Here is a 15,451-nt window from a genome sequence, read left to right as displayed (position 1 = left end):
CCAGTGGATATATACACACAGTTACAGTATGCAGACGTGTCAATAAAGCGCAATGTTTGTATAGTACACATATATGCGCGCGCGTGTGTGTGTGTGTGTGTGTGTGTGTGTGTGTGTGTGTATAGTTAACAATGACAATGCCAGGATTCATGGGGCTCAGATTGTGAAAGAGTGGTTCAGGGAGCATGAGACATCATTTCCACACATGGATTGTCCACCACAGAGTCCAGACCTTAACCTCATTGAGAATCTTTGGGATGTGCTGTACGGAGCCAGAACGGGGACTTTAAAATTTGGCATCCAAAAAAAAAAATTGGCATAGAAAACCAAACCAGTACTGAAACAAGAAACTAATTAAAATAATTAAAATCTGAAAATCTTATATTTTTTTTTTGTATTTTTCAATGACAATCTTCAGATTTTTTTCTTCATGTCAGTTTTTTTTTCGTTGTCACTGATTTTCAGTTTCAACTTTCTGTCACAGTTTTGGCGTCGAGAGGGCGGGGTCTGAGGGGGCGGGGTCTGAGGGGAGGGGTCTGTTCACCGGGAACTTCCAAACAGCAAGTAAATCTGTTTCTGCTATTTACATGTTTATTCACATGCGACCTGGTTGGTTAACTTTTAACGGCCGTTATGTTGTTTTTGTAGAGGTCTGCTGGAACCATTAGCCGTGTTGGCTAACTTAACCTGTGGTTAATGCAGGAATCAAAAATAAAACTAAATTAACGTCATGTGTCACCGGCCTGGCGGTAAATAATACATCACCAGAGCAGCTAACAGTAACAGCCTGGAACATTAACACTGACATGATAAACAGCAGGACATCCCCAGCACCCCACACACACCACACAGCGCTCATCTTTGAGCCGCTAGCTCAGCTTCAACGCAAGTAGTTGCGAATTTGCTTCTGGTGACGATAAAAATGTTCCAGCGGAGCAGAGAGAAAAAAAACAGATTTACTTGCTGTTTGGAAGTTCCCTGTGAACAGGACATTTTAGTAAGGCCACCATGCCAGAGGCTTCCGAGCAGACGGCGGGTTCTGGAAAAGAGACGTAGCCTACTTCTTCAGTATGCTGATATGCAAATGATATGCAAACCACGCTCTACTAGCCCCTCCCCTCAGACCCCTCCCCTCAGACCCCGCCCCCTCAGACCCCGCCCTCTCGACGCCAAAACTGTGACAGAAAGTTGAAACTGAAAATCAGTGACAACGAAAAAAAACTGACATGAAGAATAAAATCTGAAGATTGTCATTGAAAAATACAAAAAATAAAATAATAAGATTTTTAGATTTTAATTATTTTAATTAGTTTCTTGTTTCAGTGCCAATACAACTGTTTTCAGTACAAATGTTTCAAGGCCAATGTTTGATTTTTCAGAACTGGTTTTGTTTTTTTTTGGATGCCAACTTTTAAAGTCACCGTTCTTCCATAGCGCTGGAGAAGACTTTAGTCAGACTCTCTATCATCAACACAAGATCTTAGTGAAACATGAATGAAACACTGGACGGAAATAAATCTGGTGACATGAGAGAAGATTAATGAAACACTGATACAGAGAATGAGCTGTAATCAAAGCTAGAGGACTTTATTTGACCAGTACATGTACATGTGTCTCTGGTTCCTCCAGCTCAGAAGGCGACGTGCTGACGTCACTGCCGTGCGTCGCTGTGGAGGAATGTGCGGAAACTTCTGTGGACTTTTGTGTGTTGTCCGTTCGTCGAAGGAAAAAGTTTAAATCTGGAAGAAAGAGTTGCGGATCTCAGTGAAGTTGTAGCCGGGGACTCGGTGAGTGAGTGAGCGGATGTTTTCAGCTGTTTCACGCCGAGTTGAGCGAGTTTTAGTCGCAGCGCAGCGGCAGAAAGTTGATCGGTTGTAAAATGGAGGCGGTGAGGCGGAGAAGAAGGCGCTGTCCGGGGCTGATCAGGACCATGGCTAACACTCCGACTCTCTGCCCGCTCCACGGAGCTCTGAGGCCGCCGACAACTCCAGCCTCACCGGCCAACGCCTCCAGAAAACCCGCAGAGACACTTTACTCAGACTCCAGCCTCCAACACCAAAATGTCGCTCTTTGATTCGACTTCCGCAAAGTTGACGGAGTTTGTCGGAAAATGGTCGCTGAAAATCAGACTGAGTCCAGCACGACCTTTAACCGAGACACACAGTGTTTAGGTTAAAACTTAAACATAAAGTCTTTCATTTAAAACTTCATTCGCACTAACACGTTGTTTTAACGGAATCCATTAACGCTGCTTATTAACTTTTTTAATCCGTCTCTCCAGATGTAGTTTGAACACATGTTGAGGTTAAAGTTTTCTTTCCTCCCGGTTCCAGTTGAACTAAATTAACATCTGACTTCTTTAAACCTCCGTTTCCTTCTGATGCCATGAACCTTTCATCCTGTCATCAGACGGGAGCTGCTGTGAGGTTCATTCCGTGTGGAGTTAGAGTTTGAGTTAAAGTTGGAGTCTTCCAGGTGGACTTCTGAACGGGTGTCGCTGTCGACACAGCGGTGGTGCTGTTTCAAAATGGCCGACAGTCGTTGAGGCCGTTTTATTGAGAGAGTTCAGGAGGAAGCTCCTCATCGATCACTTCGATAATCAGTTAGTTTTCACTGTAAAGACCAGCACGTGATTGATTGATTGATTGATTGATGAATTGATTGGCTGGTTGATTGGTTGATGGTTGATTGATGATTGGTTGATTGATGATTGGCGAATTGATTGGCGAATTGATTGGTGAATTGATTGATTGGTTGGTTGATTGATTGATTGGTTGATTGATCAGGTTCTTCTTGAAATGTTCACAGACTCCAGGGGTCGCTGACTCAGTTATTGATTGGTTCAGCCCATCTTAGTTTTGATGATGTGTATTTATTTTGTCATTGATCCTCAGACTGATCAGCTCTGAAGTCATCATGGCTGCTCAGACCTTGTTCTCGGTGGAGATGTTTCCTGTGGGCGTTTCCATGATGGAGGATGGACAGAGTCTCAGCGACGTGTCCAGGAGTACGCTACCCCCCCCTCAGCTGGTGATGCTGGCCAACGTGGCGGCGGTGACGGCGGCGGAGAGCGGCGGCGCTGACGGCAGCGTGGCCGATGAGAAGGAGATGATGGAGCTGAAGACGGTGGGAAGCAGCTACTCGGACAGCGAGGACGAGAGCATCATCAGGTCAGGAGATGGTTTAGGATTTAGTTTGTTGGTTTTACACCTGGAGCTTCTTGGTCCTAACTGTGTTTTAAGTAAAGAGCTGATGGCAGTGACTCACCTGTGTGTCCAACAGGTACAGCTACGACAACCAGAACCACAGAGAGGTCTGCATCATCGAGTACCCCGAGTCTCCGGGCCCCAGCATGGGGCCAGACATGGCGGTGGGAAACAAGGCGGGGGAGAGCGATGAGAGAGAGAAAGCAGAAGACCTGCGGCGCCGGCCTCAGCCGGGCCCCCCCCCCACCGAAAAGACGCCTCAGCAGAGGCAACGCAAAGACGCCCCTGCAGCAGCGGCGGACGGCGCCAAGAAGAAGAAGCCGTTCCACTGTAAGCCGTGTCACTTTCAGGCTCAGAACGAGGAGGAGTTCGTCCAGCACCTCAGCACACACAGCGTCAGCAAGATGATGGTGGTGAACAGGGTGGAGGGCCGCAGCAAGACCAGGGCCAAGGAGGCGGAGACTCCTGATGCCCTGACGCCACTAGGGGCAGAGCCGGACAGCGGCGGAGAGGCGGCCGCAGGTGACGTCAAAGGGCTGATCAGGTGTGAGCGCTGCGGCTACAACACCAACCGCTACGACCACTACATCGCTCACCTAAAGCACCACAGCAAGGAGGGCGAGGACCACAGGTAACTGGGCCACACCTGTCTCATCTGTCTCACCTGTCTCACAGGTAAAAGCTGCATCTAATTAATGAGCATCTTCCTTCACTTGGCTGTAACCTTTACGTTTCTGGAGCTGCCCTGGGTGGGAGGTGCCGGGGGGGGGGGCGTGGGGATACTCACAACTCTACAATCGGGCGCCTCCATGTGATTACAAGTCGCTGACTGTTGTCTGTGCATAAACACCGAACAGCAGTTTGGAGTGTCCGGCCTTCTTGGAGGCCCTGGGGGTGGTCCTGGAAGGGGCTCCATCTGGGGACCCCACAGTTCTTCATGTGGAGGAACGGACTGCCTGATCTGAACCTGAGTGGTGTTCTGTGCTGGTCATGGACTGTCCATAACAAACACCATAGGTAACTCATAAGTGGACTTGGTACCACAGCACCTTAGGCCAAAGATCGACGATAGAGGCTGGTGGTCAGATCTGGTAAACCCAAACACATATTGAGGGTGAACTGGGAATGACTGGTGGAGGCCCCTGTTGGGGAATCTTCAACTCCCACCTCTGGAAGAGCTTCTCAAGCATCCTGGGGACATGGAATCCAAGTGGGCCATTGCAAAAGAAGTTGGTGGGATCTGTGCCTGCCGCTGCAGCAACCTTCAAACCCGCTGGTGATGAGGGAAGATGTCAAACTGAAGCACAAGTCCTTTAGGGCCTGGTTGGCCCAGGGGACTCACAGTTACAGGAGGCCAGGCAGGACTCACAGTTACAGGAGGCCAGACGGGACTCTCAGTTACAGGAGGCCAGACGGGACTCACAGTTACAGGGAGGCCAGACGGGACTCTCAGTCACAGGGAGGCCAGACGGGACTCTCAGTTACAGGAGGCCAGACGGGAGTCTCAGTTACAGGAGGCCAGACGGGACTCACAGTTACAGGAGGCCAGACGGGACTCACAGTTACAGGGAGGCCAGACGGGACTCTCAGTTACAGGGAGGCCAGACGGGACTCACAGTTACAGGAGGCCAGACGGGACTCTCAGTTACAGGAGGCCAGGCGGGACTCACAGTTACAGGAGGCCAGACGGGACTCACAGTTACAGGAGGCCAGGCGGGACTCACAGTTACAGGAGGCCAGGCGGGACTCTCAGTTACAGGGAGGCCAGGCGGGACTCACAGTTACAGGGAGGCCAGACGGGACTCACAGTTACAGGGAGGCCAGGCGGGACTCACAGTTACAGGGAGGCCAGGCGGGACTCTCAGTTACAGGGAGGCCAGGCGGGACTCATAGTTACAGGGAGGCCAGGCGGGACTCATAGTTACAGGGAGGCCAGACGGGACTCATAGTTACAGGAGGCCAGGCGGGACTCTCAGTTACAGGAGGCCAGACGGGACTCTCAGTTACAGGAGGCCAGGCGGGACTCACGGTTACAGAGAGGCCAGACGGGACTCTCAGTTACAGGAGGCCAGACGGGACTCTCAGTTACAGGGAGGCCAGACGGGACTCTCAGTTACAGGAGGCCAGACGGGACTCACAGTTACAGAGAGGCCAGACGGGACTCTCAGTTACAGGAGGCCAGACGGGACTCACAGTTACAGGGAGGCCAGTCGGGACTCACAGTTACAGGAGGCCAGACGGGACTCATAGTTACAGGAGGCCAGGCGGGACTCATAGTTACAGGGAGGCCAGGCGGGACTCACAGTTACAGGGAGGCCAGGCGGGACTCACAGTTACAGGGAGGCCAGACGGGACTCACAGTTACAGGGAGGCCAGGCGGGACTCACAGTTACAGGGAGGCCAGACGGGACTCAGCTTGAGGTGTCCAGGATTGTTTCCTCCGGGTTGGTGGTGAGTTCCTGCCCCAAGTGAGTGAGTGCAAGTTTCTCGGGGTGCTGTTGGTGAGTGATGGTAAAATGGACAGATTTTCAATTTACCAGTCAATCTTTGTTCCAACCCTCATCTATGGTCATGAACCAAAAGGATGGCATCACAGTTACAAGAGGCTGAAATGAGGTTCCTCCAGAGGGTGGCTGGGCTCGGTCCTAGAGGGGGGGGAGGAGCTCGGACATCCTGGGGGGCTCAGTAGAGGGAACTCGGTAGAGGGATTATATATCCTGTCTGGGTCCCCCAGAAGGAGCTGAAATGTGTTGCTGGGAGACGGACGTCTGGAGGTCCTTACTTAGTCTGATTCCACTTAACCTGAACTCAGAGAAGAAGAGTGACAATGAGATGAGCTCTTGGTCTGCTTCCTGTCTTTATTAATATTAATGAGCTCTTGGTCTGCTTCCTGTCTTTATTAGATAGATTAATGAGCTCTTGGTCTGCTTCCTGTCTTAATTAATATTAATGAGATCTTGGTCTGCTTCCTGTCTTTATTAATATCAATGAGCTCTTGGTCTGCTTCCTGTCTTTATTAATATTAATGAGCTTTTGGTCTGCTTCCTGTCTTTATTAATATTAATGAGCTCTTGGTCTGCTTCCTGTCTTTATTAATATTAATGAGCTCTTGGTCTGCTTCCTGTCTTTATTAGATAGGTTAATGAGATCTTGGTCTGCTTCCTGTCTTTATTAATATTAATGAGCTCTTGGTCTGCTTCCTGTCTTTATTAGATAGGTTAATGAGATCTTGGTCTGCTTCCTGTCTTAATTAATATCAATGAGCTCTTGGTCTGCTTCCTGTCTTTATTAATATTAATGAGCTTTTGGTCTGCTTCCTGTCTTTATTAATATTAATGAGCTCTTGGTCTGCTTCCTGTCTTTATTAATATTAATGAGCTTTTGGTCTGCTTCCTGTCTTTATTAATATTAATGAGCTCTTGGTCTGCTTCCTGTCTTTATTAATATCAATGAGCTTTTGGTCTGCTTCCTGTCTTTATTAATATTAATGAGCTCTTGGTCTGCTTCCTGTCTTTATTAATATCAATGAGCTCTTGGTCTGCTTCCTGTCTTTATTAATATCAATGAGCTTTTGGTCTGCTTCCTGTCTTAATTAATATTAATGAGATCTTGGTCTGCTTCCTGTCTTTATTAATATCAATGAGCTCTTGGTCTGCTTCCTGTCTTTATTAATATTAATGAGCTTTTGGTCTGCTTCCTGTCTTTATTAATATTAATGAGCTCTTGGTCTGCTTCCTGTCTTTATTAATATTAATGAGCTCTTGGTCTGCTTCCTGTCTTTATTAGATAGGTTAATGAGCTCTTGGTCTGCTTCCTGTCTTTATTAATATTAATGAGCTCTTGGTCTGCTTCCTGTCTTTATTAGATAGGTTAATGAGATCTTGGTCTGCTTCCTGTCTTAATTAATATCAATGAGCTCTTGGTCTGCTTCCTGTCTTTATTAATATTAATGAGCTTTTGGTCTGCTTCCTGTCTTTATTAATATTAATGAGCTCTTGGTCTGCTTCCTGTCTTTATTAATATTAATGAGCTTTTGGTCTGCTTCCTGTCTTTATTAATATTAATGAGCTCTTGGTCTGCTTCCTGTCTTTATTAATATCAATGAGCTTTTGGTCTGCTTCCTGTCTTTATTAATATTAATGAGCTCTTGGTCTGCTTCCTGTCTTTATTAATATCAATGAGCTCTTGGTCTGCTTCCTGTCTTTATTAATATCAATGAGCTTTTGGTCTGCTTCCTGTCTTAATTAATATCAATGAGCTCTTGGTCTGCTTCCTGTCTTTATTAATATCAATGAGCTCTTGGTCTGCTTCCTGTCTTAATTAATATTAATGAGCTCTTGGTCTGCTTCCTGTCTAAATTAATATTAATGAGCTCTTGGTCTGCTTCCTGTCTTTATTAATATCAATGAGCTCTTGGTCTGCTTCCTGTCTTTATTAATATTAATGAGATCTTGGTCTGCTTCCTGTCTTTATTAATATCAATGAGCTCTTGGTCCGCTTCCTGTCTTAATTAATGTTAATGAGCTCTTGGTCTGCTTCCTGTCTAAATTAATATTAATGAGCTCTTGGTCTGCTTCCTGTCTAAATTAATGTTAATGAGCTCTTGGTCTGCTTCCTGTCTTAATTAATGTTAATGAGCTTTTGGTCTGCTTCCTGTCTTAATTAATATTAATGAGCTCTTGGTCTGCTTCCTGTCTTAATTAATATTAATGAGCTCTTGGTCTGCTTCCTGTCTTTATTAGATAGATTAATGAGATCTTGGTCTGCTTCCTGTCTTTATTAATATTAATGAGCTTTTGGTCTGCTTCCTGTCTTAATTAATATTAATGAGCTCTTGGTCTGCTTCCTGTCTTAATTAATATTAATGAGATCTTGGTCTGCTTCCTGTCTTTATTAATATTAATGAGCTTTTGGTCTCCTTCCTGTCTTAATTAATATTAATGAGCTCTTGGTCTGCTTCCTGTCTTAATTAATGTTAATGAGCTCTTGGTCTGCTTCCTGTCTTAATTAATATTAATGAGCTCTTGGTCTGCTTCCTGTCTAAATTAATATTAATGAGCTCTTGGTCTGCTTCCTGTCTTTATTAATATTAATGAGCTCTTGGTCTGCTTCCTGTCTTTATTAATATTAATGAGCTCTTGGTCTGCTTCCTGTCTTTATTAGATAGATTAATGAGCTCTTGGTCTGCTTCCTGTCTTTATTAATATTAATGAGCTTTTGGTCTGCTTCCTGTCTTAATTAATATTAATGAGCTCTTGGTCTGCTTCCTGTCTAAATTAATATTAATGAGCTTTTGGTCTGCTTCCTGTCTTAATTAATATTAATGAGCTCTTGGTCTGCTTCCTGTCTTTATTAATATTAATGAGCTCTTGGTCTGCTTCCTGTCTTTATTAATATTAATGAGCTCTTGGTCTGCTTCCTGTCTTTATTAGATAGATTAATGAGATCTTGGTCTGCTTCCTGTCTTTATTAATATTAATGAGCTTTTGGTCTGCTTCCTGTCTTAATTAATATTAATGAGCTCTTGGTCTGCTTCCTGTCTTAATTAATATTAATGAGCTCTTGGTCTGCTTCCTGTCTAAATTAATATTAATGAGATCTTGGTCTGCTTCCTGTCTTTATTAGATAGATTAATGAGATCTTGGTCTGCTTCCTGTCTTTATTAATATTAATGAGCTTTTGGTCTGCTTCCTGTCTTAATTAATATTAATGAGCTCTTGGTCTGCTTCCTGTCTTAATTAATATTAATGAGATCTTGGTCTGCTTCCTGTCTTAATTAATGTTAATGAGCTCTTGGTCTGCTTCCTGTCTTAATTAATATTAATGAGCTCTTGGTCTGCTTCCTGTCTACAGGGTGTTCAAGTGCACGCTGTGTCCCTACACCACAGTGAGTCAGTATCACTGGAGGAAACACCTGAGGAACCACTTCCCCAGTAAACTGCACACCTGCAGCCAGTGTTCCTACTTCTCTGACCGCAAGAGCAACTACATCCAGCACATCAGGACGCACACAGGTGAGACACACAGGTGTCCTCATTGTCTCTATCATTGTCTCTGTCCCCTGTCCTGATCAGTCTCTACCTGTCTAAAGATGAACTGTCTCTGTTGGACAGGTGTCCGTCCCTTCCAATGTCTCTACTGTGACTACTCCAGCTCCCAGAAGACTCACCTGACCCGTCACATGAGGACTCACTCAGGTCAGTGTCCAGCTGGACTTAGAGTTGTGTTACCTGTGTTACCTGTGTTAGCTGTGTTAGCCGTGTTAGCAGTGTTAGCTGTATTAGTTGTGTTAGCAGTGTTAGCTGTATTAGTTGTGTTAGCAGTGTTAGCTGTGTTAGCAGTGTTAGCCGTATTAGTTGTGTTAGCAGTGTTAGCAGTGTTAGCTGTATTAGTTGTGTTAGCAGTGTTAGCTGTATTAGTTGTGTTAGCTGTGTTAGCAGTGTTAGCAGTGTTAGCTGTATTAGCTGTGTTAGCCGTGTTAGTTGTGTTAGCCGTGTTAGTTGTGTTAGCCGCGTTAGCCGTGTTAGTTGTGTTAGCTGTTTTAGCCGTGTTAGCTGTATTAGTTGTGTTAGCAATGTTAGCTGTGTTAGCCGTGTTGGCAATGTTAGCTGTGTTAGCCGTGTTAGTTGTGTTAGCCGCGTTAGCCGTGTTAGCCGTATTAGCCGTGTTAGTTGTGTTAGCCGTATTAGTTGTGTTAGCCCTGTTAGCCCTGTTAGCCGTGTTAGCTGTGTTAGCCGTGTTAGCTGTGTTAGCCGTATTAGCCGTATTAGCCGTGTTAGCCGTGTTAGCTGTGTTAGCCGTGTTAGCTGTATTAGTTGTGTTAGCAATGTTAGCTGTGTTAGCCGTGTTGGCAATGTTAGCTGTGTTAGCCGTGTTAGTTGTGTTAGCCGTGTTAGTTGTGTTAGCCGTGTTAGCCGTGTTAGCCGTATTAGCTGTGTTAGCCGTGTTAGCCGTGTTAGCCGTATTAGCCGTGTTAGCTGTGTTAGCCGTGTTAGCCAAGTTAGCCATGTTAGCCAGCAGCAGGCTGCTCAGATGGAGCAGTGGGGCAGGTGTCAGGAATCAGTGTTATTCTTTAGATTGTCTGACTCACTCTGATCATTTCTGTTTGTGCTGCTCTCACTGAAGCCGTCGATGGATGAACACGGTAACCAACAGCTGAACCTCCTGCTGCTGTTGTTGTTGTTGTTGTCTCTCTTCACATTGAAGCAGATGAGTCTGAAAACACCTGAGACCTGTTCACACCTGGTTGTTTAAATTCATCTCCAGATCTGATCTCAGTTTGTCGAGATGTTAATAACGAACCCCATCGTGTGGCCAGTAGGACAAACAGGACAGAACCATGGATCACCGTCTACAGCTGATCCATGGTTTAGAACAAGCTATAAAGTCTCTCTCACTAACAGCGCACACTTCTCCTTCCTGTCAGGTGTGAGGTCAGGTGTAATCGGATTAATCTTGGAGCCAGGTGTAAACAGACCTTCAGGTGTATCTGCTGTGATCCCATAAACTCCTGCATGAATTTTTACGACCCCATCTGTCCACAAGTCTAACATCACCTGTTCTCTCTGTGCAGGTGAGCGTCCTTTTAAGTGTGAGAGCTGTACCTACCTGGCAGCCAACCAGCACGAGGTGACCCGTCACGCCCGGCAGGTCCACAACGGGCCTAAGCCTTTGTCCTGCCCCTACTGCGAATACAAGACGGCTGACCGCAGCAACTTCAAGAAACACGTGGAGCTGCACCTCAACCCTCGACAGTTCCTCTGTCCACTCTGCAAGTATGCCGCCTCCAAGAAGTGCAACCTGCAGTACCACATCAAGTCCAGGCACTCGGGCTGCAATGTGCCCCTAGATGTGTCCCGGGTCAAGCTGCGCCTCAAGAAACCTGGCTCTGACGGCCCAGAGGAAACCTCCACAGCAAACAAGTTTGACAGTTCGTCCAGCATCGAGGAGGACGCGGACGAGGGGGATGAGGGGGACGAGGACTCCAGCCCCATCAATCTGTCAATGAGAAAGAACGGCAGGCCCAGTACAGCCCAACCGGTCCAGACCCAGACGCCTGACAAACCACAGAAGAGATCAACCGTCACTTCTGAGAAAATTCCAAAGACTAAGGACAAAGTGGAGCCAGAGAAAAAGGTCCAGACGAGGCAGAAGAAGGTGGAGAAGGTCAACGAGAGTCTTGCAGAGAGTCCTCCTGTCAAAGACACCGCTTCTGTCAAGAGAAGAACCAAGAAAGTAGCCATCCAGAACCAAGCAGAAGAACCCAAACCGCAGAAAGTCCAAAGAGAGGCAGAGAAACCTGAACAGAGTCCAGAGGAAGTAAGACCAGCCAGACAGAAAGATGACAAAGAGGAACCAAGGGAGAAAGAACATCAGAAGAACCTCAGCAAGAACCTCAGCAAGCCCAGGAAGTCCGGATCAAAGAGGTCAGAGAAAAGTACCGAAACCTTGGAAGAAGCTCCAGAAAAACCAGACGGTCTGGAGAGAAGCCAGAAGGAGAAGGTGGTCAAGGCAGCGAAGAGGAAAGCGGTGGAGGCTCTGGATCTTTCCAACAAGTCTGAGACTCCGTCCAAGACCCGGCGCCTGAAAGTTGCTGATGCCAACAAGTCAAAGAACTCTGGTCCAGCAGCAGAGAAACCCAATCGGGCGGCACCTGGGAAACAGAACAAGACCAGGAAGTCCAACAAGAAACAGACAGATGAGGTGACCTCACAGAACACCACAGAGACGCCAGAACCTTCTCCTCACATGGACACAACTCAAGCATCCAGCACCAACCTGGCAGAAGAGAGTCCTTCACAGACGAAGCCATCCACAGAAGAGACGAGTCCAACAGAACCAGAACCTGAGGCCTCAGGAGAGGACTGTCCCACACCGACCTTCCTCAAACCCACATCTCCTTTGCTGCTTCCTGCCCAGCGAAGCAAAGCGGCCGACCCAGAGGACGACGAGGGCATCCACAGCAGCCATGAGGGGGGAAGTGACATCAGCGACAGCGCCTCCGAGGGCAGCGACGACTCGGGCCTCAATGGCGCTGGCTCGGGTAAGTCGGCCAACGACCCGGAGACGCCGACCGACGAGATCCCAACACCGACGGAGCTGAAGAGCCACATGTGCATCTTCTGCGACCGCACATTCCCCCTGGAGATGGAGTACCGGCGCCACTTGAACCGCCACCTGGTCAACGTCTACTATATGGACACGGCCGCCACGGCGCCACAGTGAGCAGACGCTTCCATGACAACACATCTGTAGATACACCTCACCACGGTCACATGAACGCTTGGGTCCAATATCGTAGAATCTTCTTCTTCTGTTGTTGTTGCACGCTGTCACTTTCCCTTTAATGGCCTCCACCACCACATATTCAACGGTTTAAACCTCAACACTCACCTGGTTCTGGAGTCCTGGGCCCGCCTCGGCCCGGCCCAGCTCAGCCCGGCCCGGCTCAGCCCTGCTCAGCTCGGCTCGGACCCGTCTGTAAACACACCTGAACTATATCAGTTAACCTGCATGGTCTCATTTTATACTGTCACAGACTGCTGCTTCTCTATTGGTTAGTATTGATTAGTATTGATTAGTATTGTTATTGATTATGATCAGTTTCTGTCTTAGTGGCTTTGACAATCAGCTGTTTGTCTTTTATGTTGTTGGTCACAAGGTAACTCTGACTGGCTCGGTCACCATGGTAACCACCCTGACCCCTGACGCTGACTGACCTGTCGATAGATGATCAATTTGTGTCTGTAAATAAAATTGAACCAGATTATGTTCAGCGTCTCATCGCCTCTGTTGTAACAACACTAATTCAGCCAGAGAAGAAGAAAAGATGGCGGCTCACCGCCTGCAGGTAGAGGGTCGCCTGCAGGTAGAGGGGTGGTCTACAGGTAGAGGGGTGGTCTGCAGGTAGAGGGGTCGCCTGCAGGTAGAGGGTCGCCTGCAGGTAGAGGGGTGGTCTGCAGGTAGAGGGTCCGTCTACAGGTAGAGGGTCCGTCTACAGGTAGAGGGTCCGTCTACAGGTAGAGGGTCCGCCTGCAGGTAGAGGGGTCGCCTGCAGGTAGAGGATCGTCTGCAGGTAGAGGGGTCGTAGTTGGTCCGTCTGCAGGTAGAGGGTCGTCTGCAGGTAGAGGGGTCGTAGTTGGTCCGTCTGCAGGTAGAGGGTCGTCTACAGGTAGAGGGGTCGTAGTTGGTCCGTCTGCAGGTAGAGGGGTCGTAGTTGGTCCGTCTGCAGGTAGAGGGGTCGTAGTTGGTCCGTCTGCAGGTAGAGGGTCGTCTACAGGTAGAGGGGTCGTAGTTGGTCCGTCTGCAGGTAGAGGGGTCGTAGTTGGTCCGTCTGCAGGTAGAGGGGTCGTCTGCAGGTAGAGGGGTCGTAGTTGGTCCGTCTGCAGGTAGAGGGGTCGTAGTTGGTCCGTCTGCAGGTAGAGGGTCGTCTACAGGTAGAGGGGTCGTAGTTGGTCCGTCTGCAGGTAGAGGGGTCGTAGTTGGTCCGTCTGCAGGTAGAGGGGTCGTCTGCAGGTAGAGGGGTCGTAGTTGGTCCGTCTGCAGGTAGAGGGGTCGTAGTTGGTCCGTCTGCAGGTAGAGGGGTCGTAGTTGGTCCGTCTACAGGTAGAGGGGTCGTAGTTGGTCCGTCTACATGTAGAGGGGTCGTAGTTGGTCCGTCTACAGGTAGAGGGTCGTCTACAGGTAGAGGTTTCGTAGTTGGTCCGTCCACAGGTAGAGGGTCGCCTGCAGGTAGAGGGGTCGTAGTTGGTCCGTCTACAGGTAGAGGGGTCGTAGTTGGTCCGTCTACAGGTAGAGGGGTCGTAGTTGGTCCGTCTACAGGTAGAGGGTCGCCTGCAGGTAGAGGGGTCGTCTACAGGTAGAGGGGTCGTAGTTGGTCCGTCTACAGGTAGAGGGTCGCCTGCAGGTAGAGGGGTCGTCTGCAGGTAGAGGGGTCGTAGTTGGTCCGTCTGCAGGTAGAGGGGTCGTAGTTGGTCCGTCTACAGGTAGAGGGTCGCCTGCAGGTAGAGGGGTCGCCTGCAGGTAGAGGGGTCGTCTGCAGGTAGAGGGGTCGTAGTTGGTCCGTCTGCAGGTAGAGGGGTCGTCTGCAGGTAGAGGGGTCGTAGTTGGTCCGTCTACAGGTAGAGGGTCGCCTGCAGGTAGAGGGGTCGCCTGCAGGTAGAGGGGTCGTCTGCAGGTAGAGGGGTCGTAGTTGGTCCGTCTGCAGGTAGAGGGTCGTCTACAGGTAGAGGGGTCGTAGTTGGTCCGTCTACAGGTAGAGGGTCGCCTGCAGGTAGAGGGGTCGTCTGCAGGTAGAGGGGTCGTAGTTGGTCCGTCTGCAGGTAGAGGGTCGTCTACAGGTAGAGGGCGCTGTTCTTTTCGTCTGCTTCACTCTGTTTCACTGTTTCTTTTTAAATAAAGTCATTCAAACATGAAGAGCTCTCTGATTAATTTCTTTGACTTTTTATTCATAAGAAACGTAGAAAGACATTTAGATCAATATAATCTATAATTATTTTAAATGAATGTAAAACTATCAAAGCAGAACCAGACGAGAATAAATGAATAAGTAGATTATTTATAAATAAACAGTTAAGTAACTTTTACTGATTGTTGTCTCTGGTTCTGATGAAAGTTATTTTTATATTAATAGTGATTTAAAGTGTTTAAAAGTTAGATCATCAGGTTCAGTTCTTCACATATAATAAATAATAAATATCAAATCCTCATTACACACAATCTTTATGGCTTTAAATTCTATGAATCTGTACATTTTCGTCCTTAAACAGTTTAAATGTGACTCCAGATCTGATCTCAGTTTGTGTGTCTGTAAATCAGCAGCGCCATCATGTGGTCACAGCTGCTGTCTCTAATGGATCTCTACCTACCGCTGGATCAGAACCATCAACAGCTGCTGGTTGACTTGGAGACATGATCCAGATGTTGGAACAAGATGGAAAGACTCTCACATGATAAGATCTGATTTATTCTAGAGACAAAGACTCAATTCAATTCAATTCAATTCAATTTTATTTATATAGCGTCAATAACAATACAAATCGTCTCAAGACGCTTTACAAAAACCCGGCCTGAAACCCCCAGAGCAGCCTGAAGGCAACGGTGGCAGGAAAAACTCCCTTTTAACAGGAAGAAACCTCGAGCAGAACCCAGCTCATATGGAGGGACCCATCTGCCTAAGGCCAGCCGGGTACAGACAGAAGAAAGAGAGAAGAGAACAGCAGGATAAACGTACATCTGTCTCAGAT

At 47.7% G+C, this 15,451-nt stretch overlaps 1 protein-coding gene across 4 annotated transcripts; it reads left to right on the top strand.

The window, feature by feature from the left end:
- The first annotated feature begins 1,272 nt into the window (after positions 1-1,272).
- Positions 1,273-14,621, top strand: rest (RE1-silencing transcription factor). Of its 4 annotated transcripts, XR_014699186.1 has the most exons (8): positions 1,273-1,787; positions 2,895-3,170; positions 3,283-3,837; positions 9,060-9,220; positions 9,320-9,403; positions 10,780-13,225; positions 13,312-13,329; positions 14,210-14,621. XR_014699186.1 is itself a non-coding variant. In XM_084549654.1 (6 exons), the coding sequence occupies exons 2-6, from the start codon at positions 2,917-2,919 to the stop codon at positions 12,429-12,431; spliced, it is 2,706 nt and encodes a 901-aa protein (XP_084405780.1). In that variant the 5' UTR covers positions 1,273-1,787; positions 2,895-2,916; the 3' UTR covers positions 12,432-14,621. The 4 variants fall into 4 exon arrangements, 1 of the variants encoding a protein (XP_084405780.1); XR_014699185.1 differs by having other exon boundaries at positions 10,780-12,762; positions 12,868-14,621; XR_014699187.1 differs by having other exon boundaries at positions 13,312-14,621.
- The last annotated feature ends 830 nt before the right edge of the window (positions 14,622-15,451 follow it).

This window comes from Chelon labrosus (assembly GCF_963514085.1).
Source record: "Chelon labrosus genome assembly, chromosome: 8".
Lineage (NCBI taxonomy): Eukaryota > Metazoa > Chordata > Actinopteri > Mugiliformes > Mugilidae > Chelon > Chelon labrosus.
Note: the sequence above shows the minus strand (reverse complement) of the source record. Positions and strands in the feature narration are given on the sequence as shown.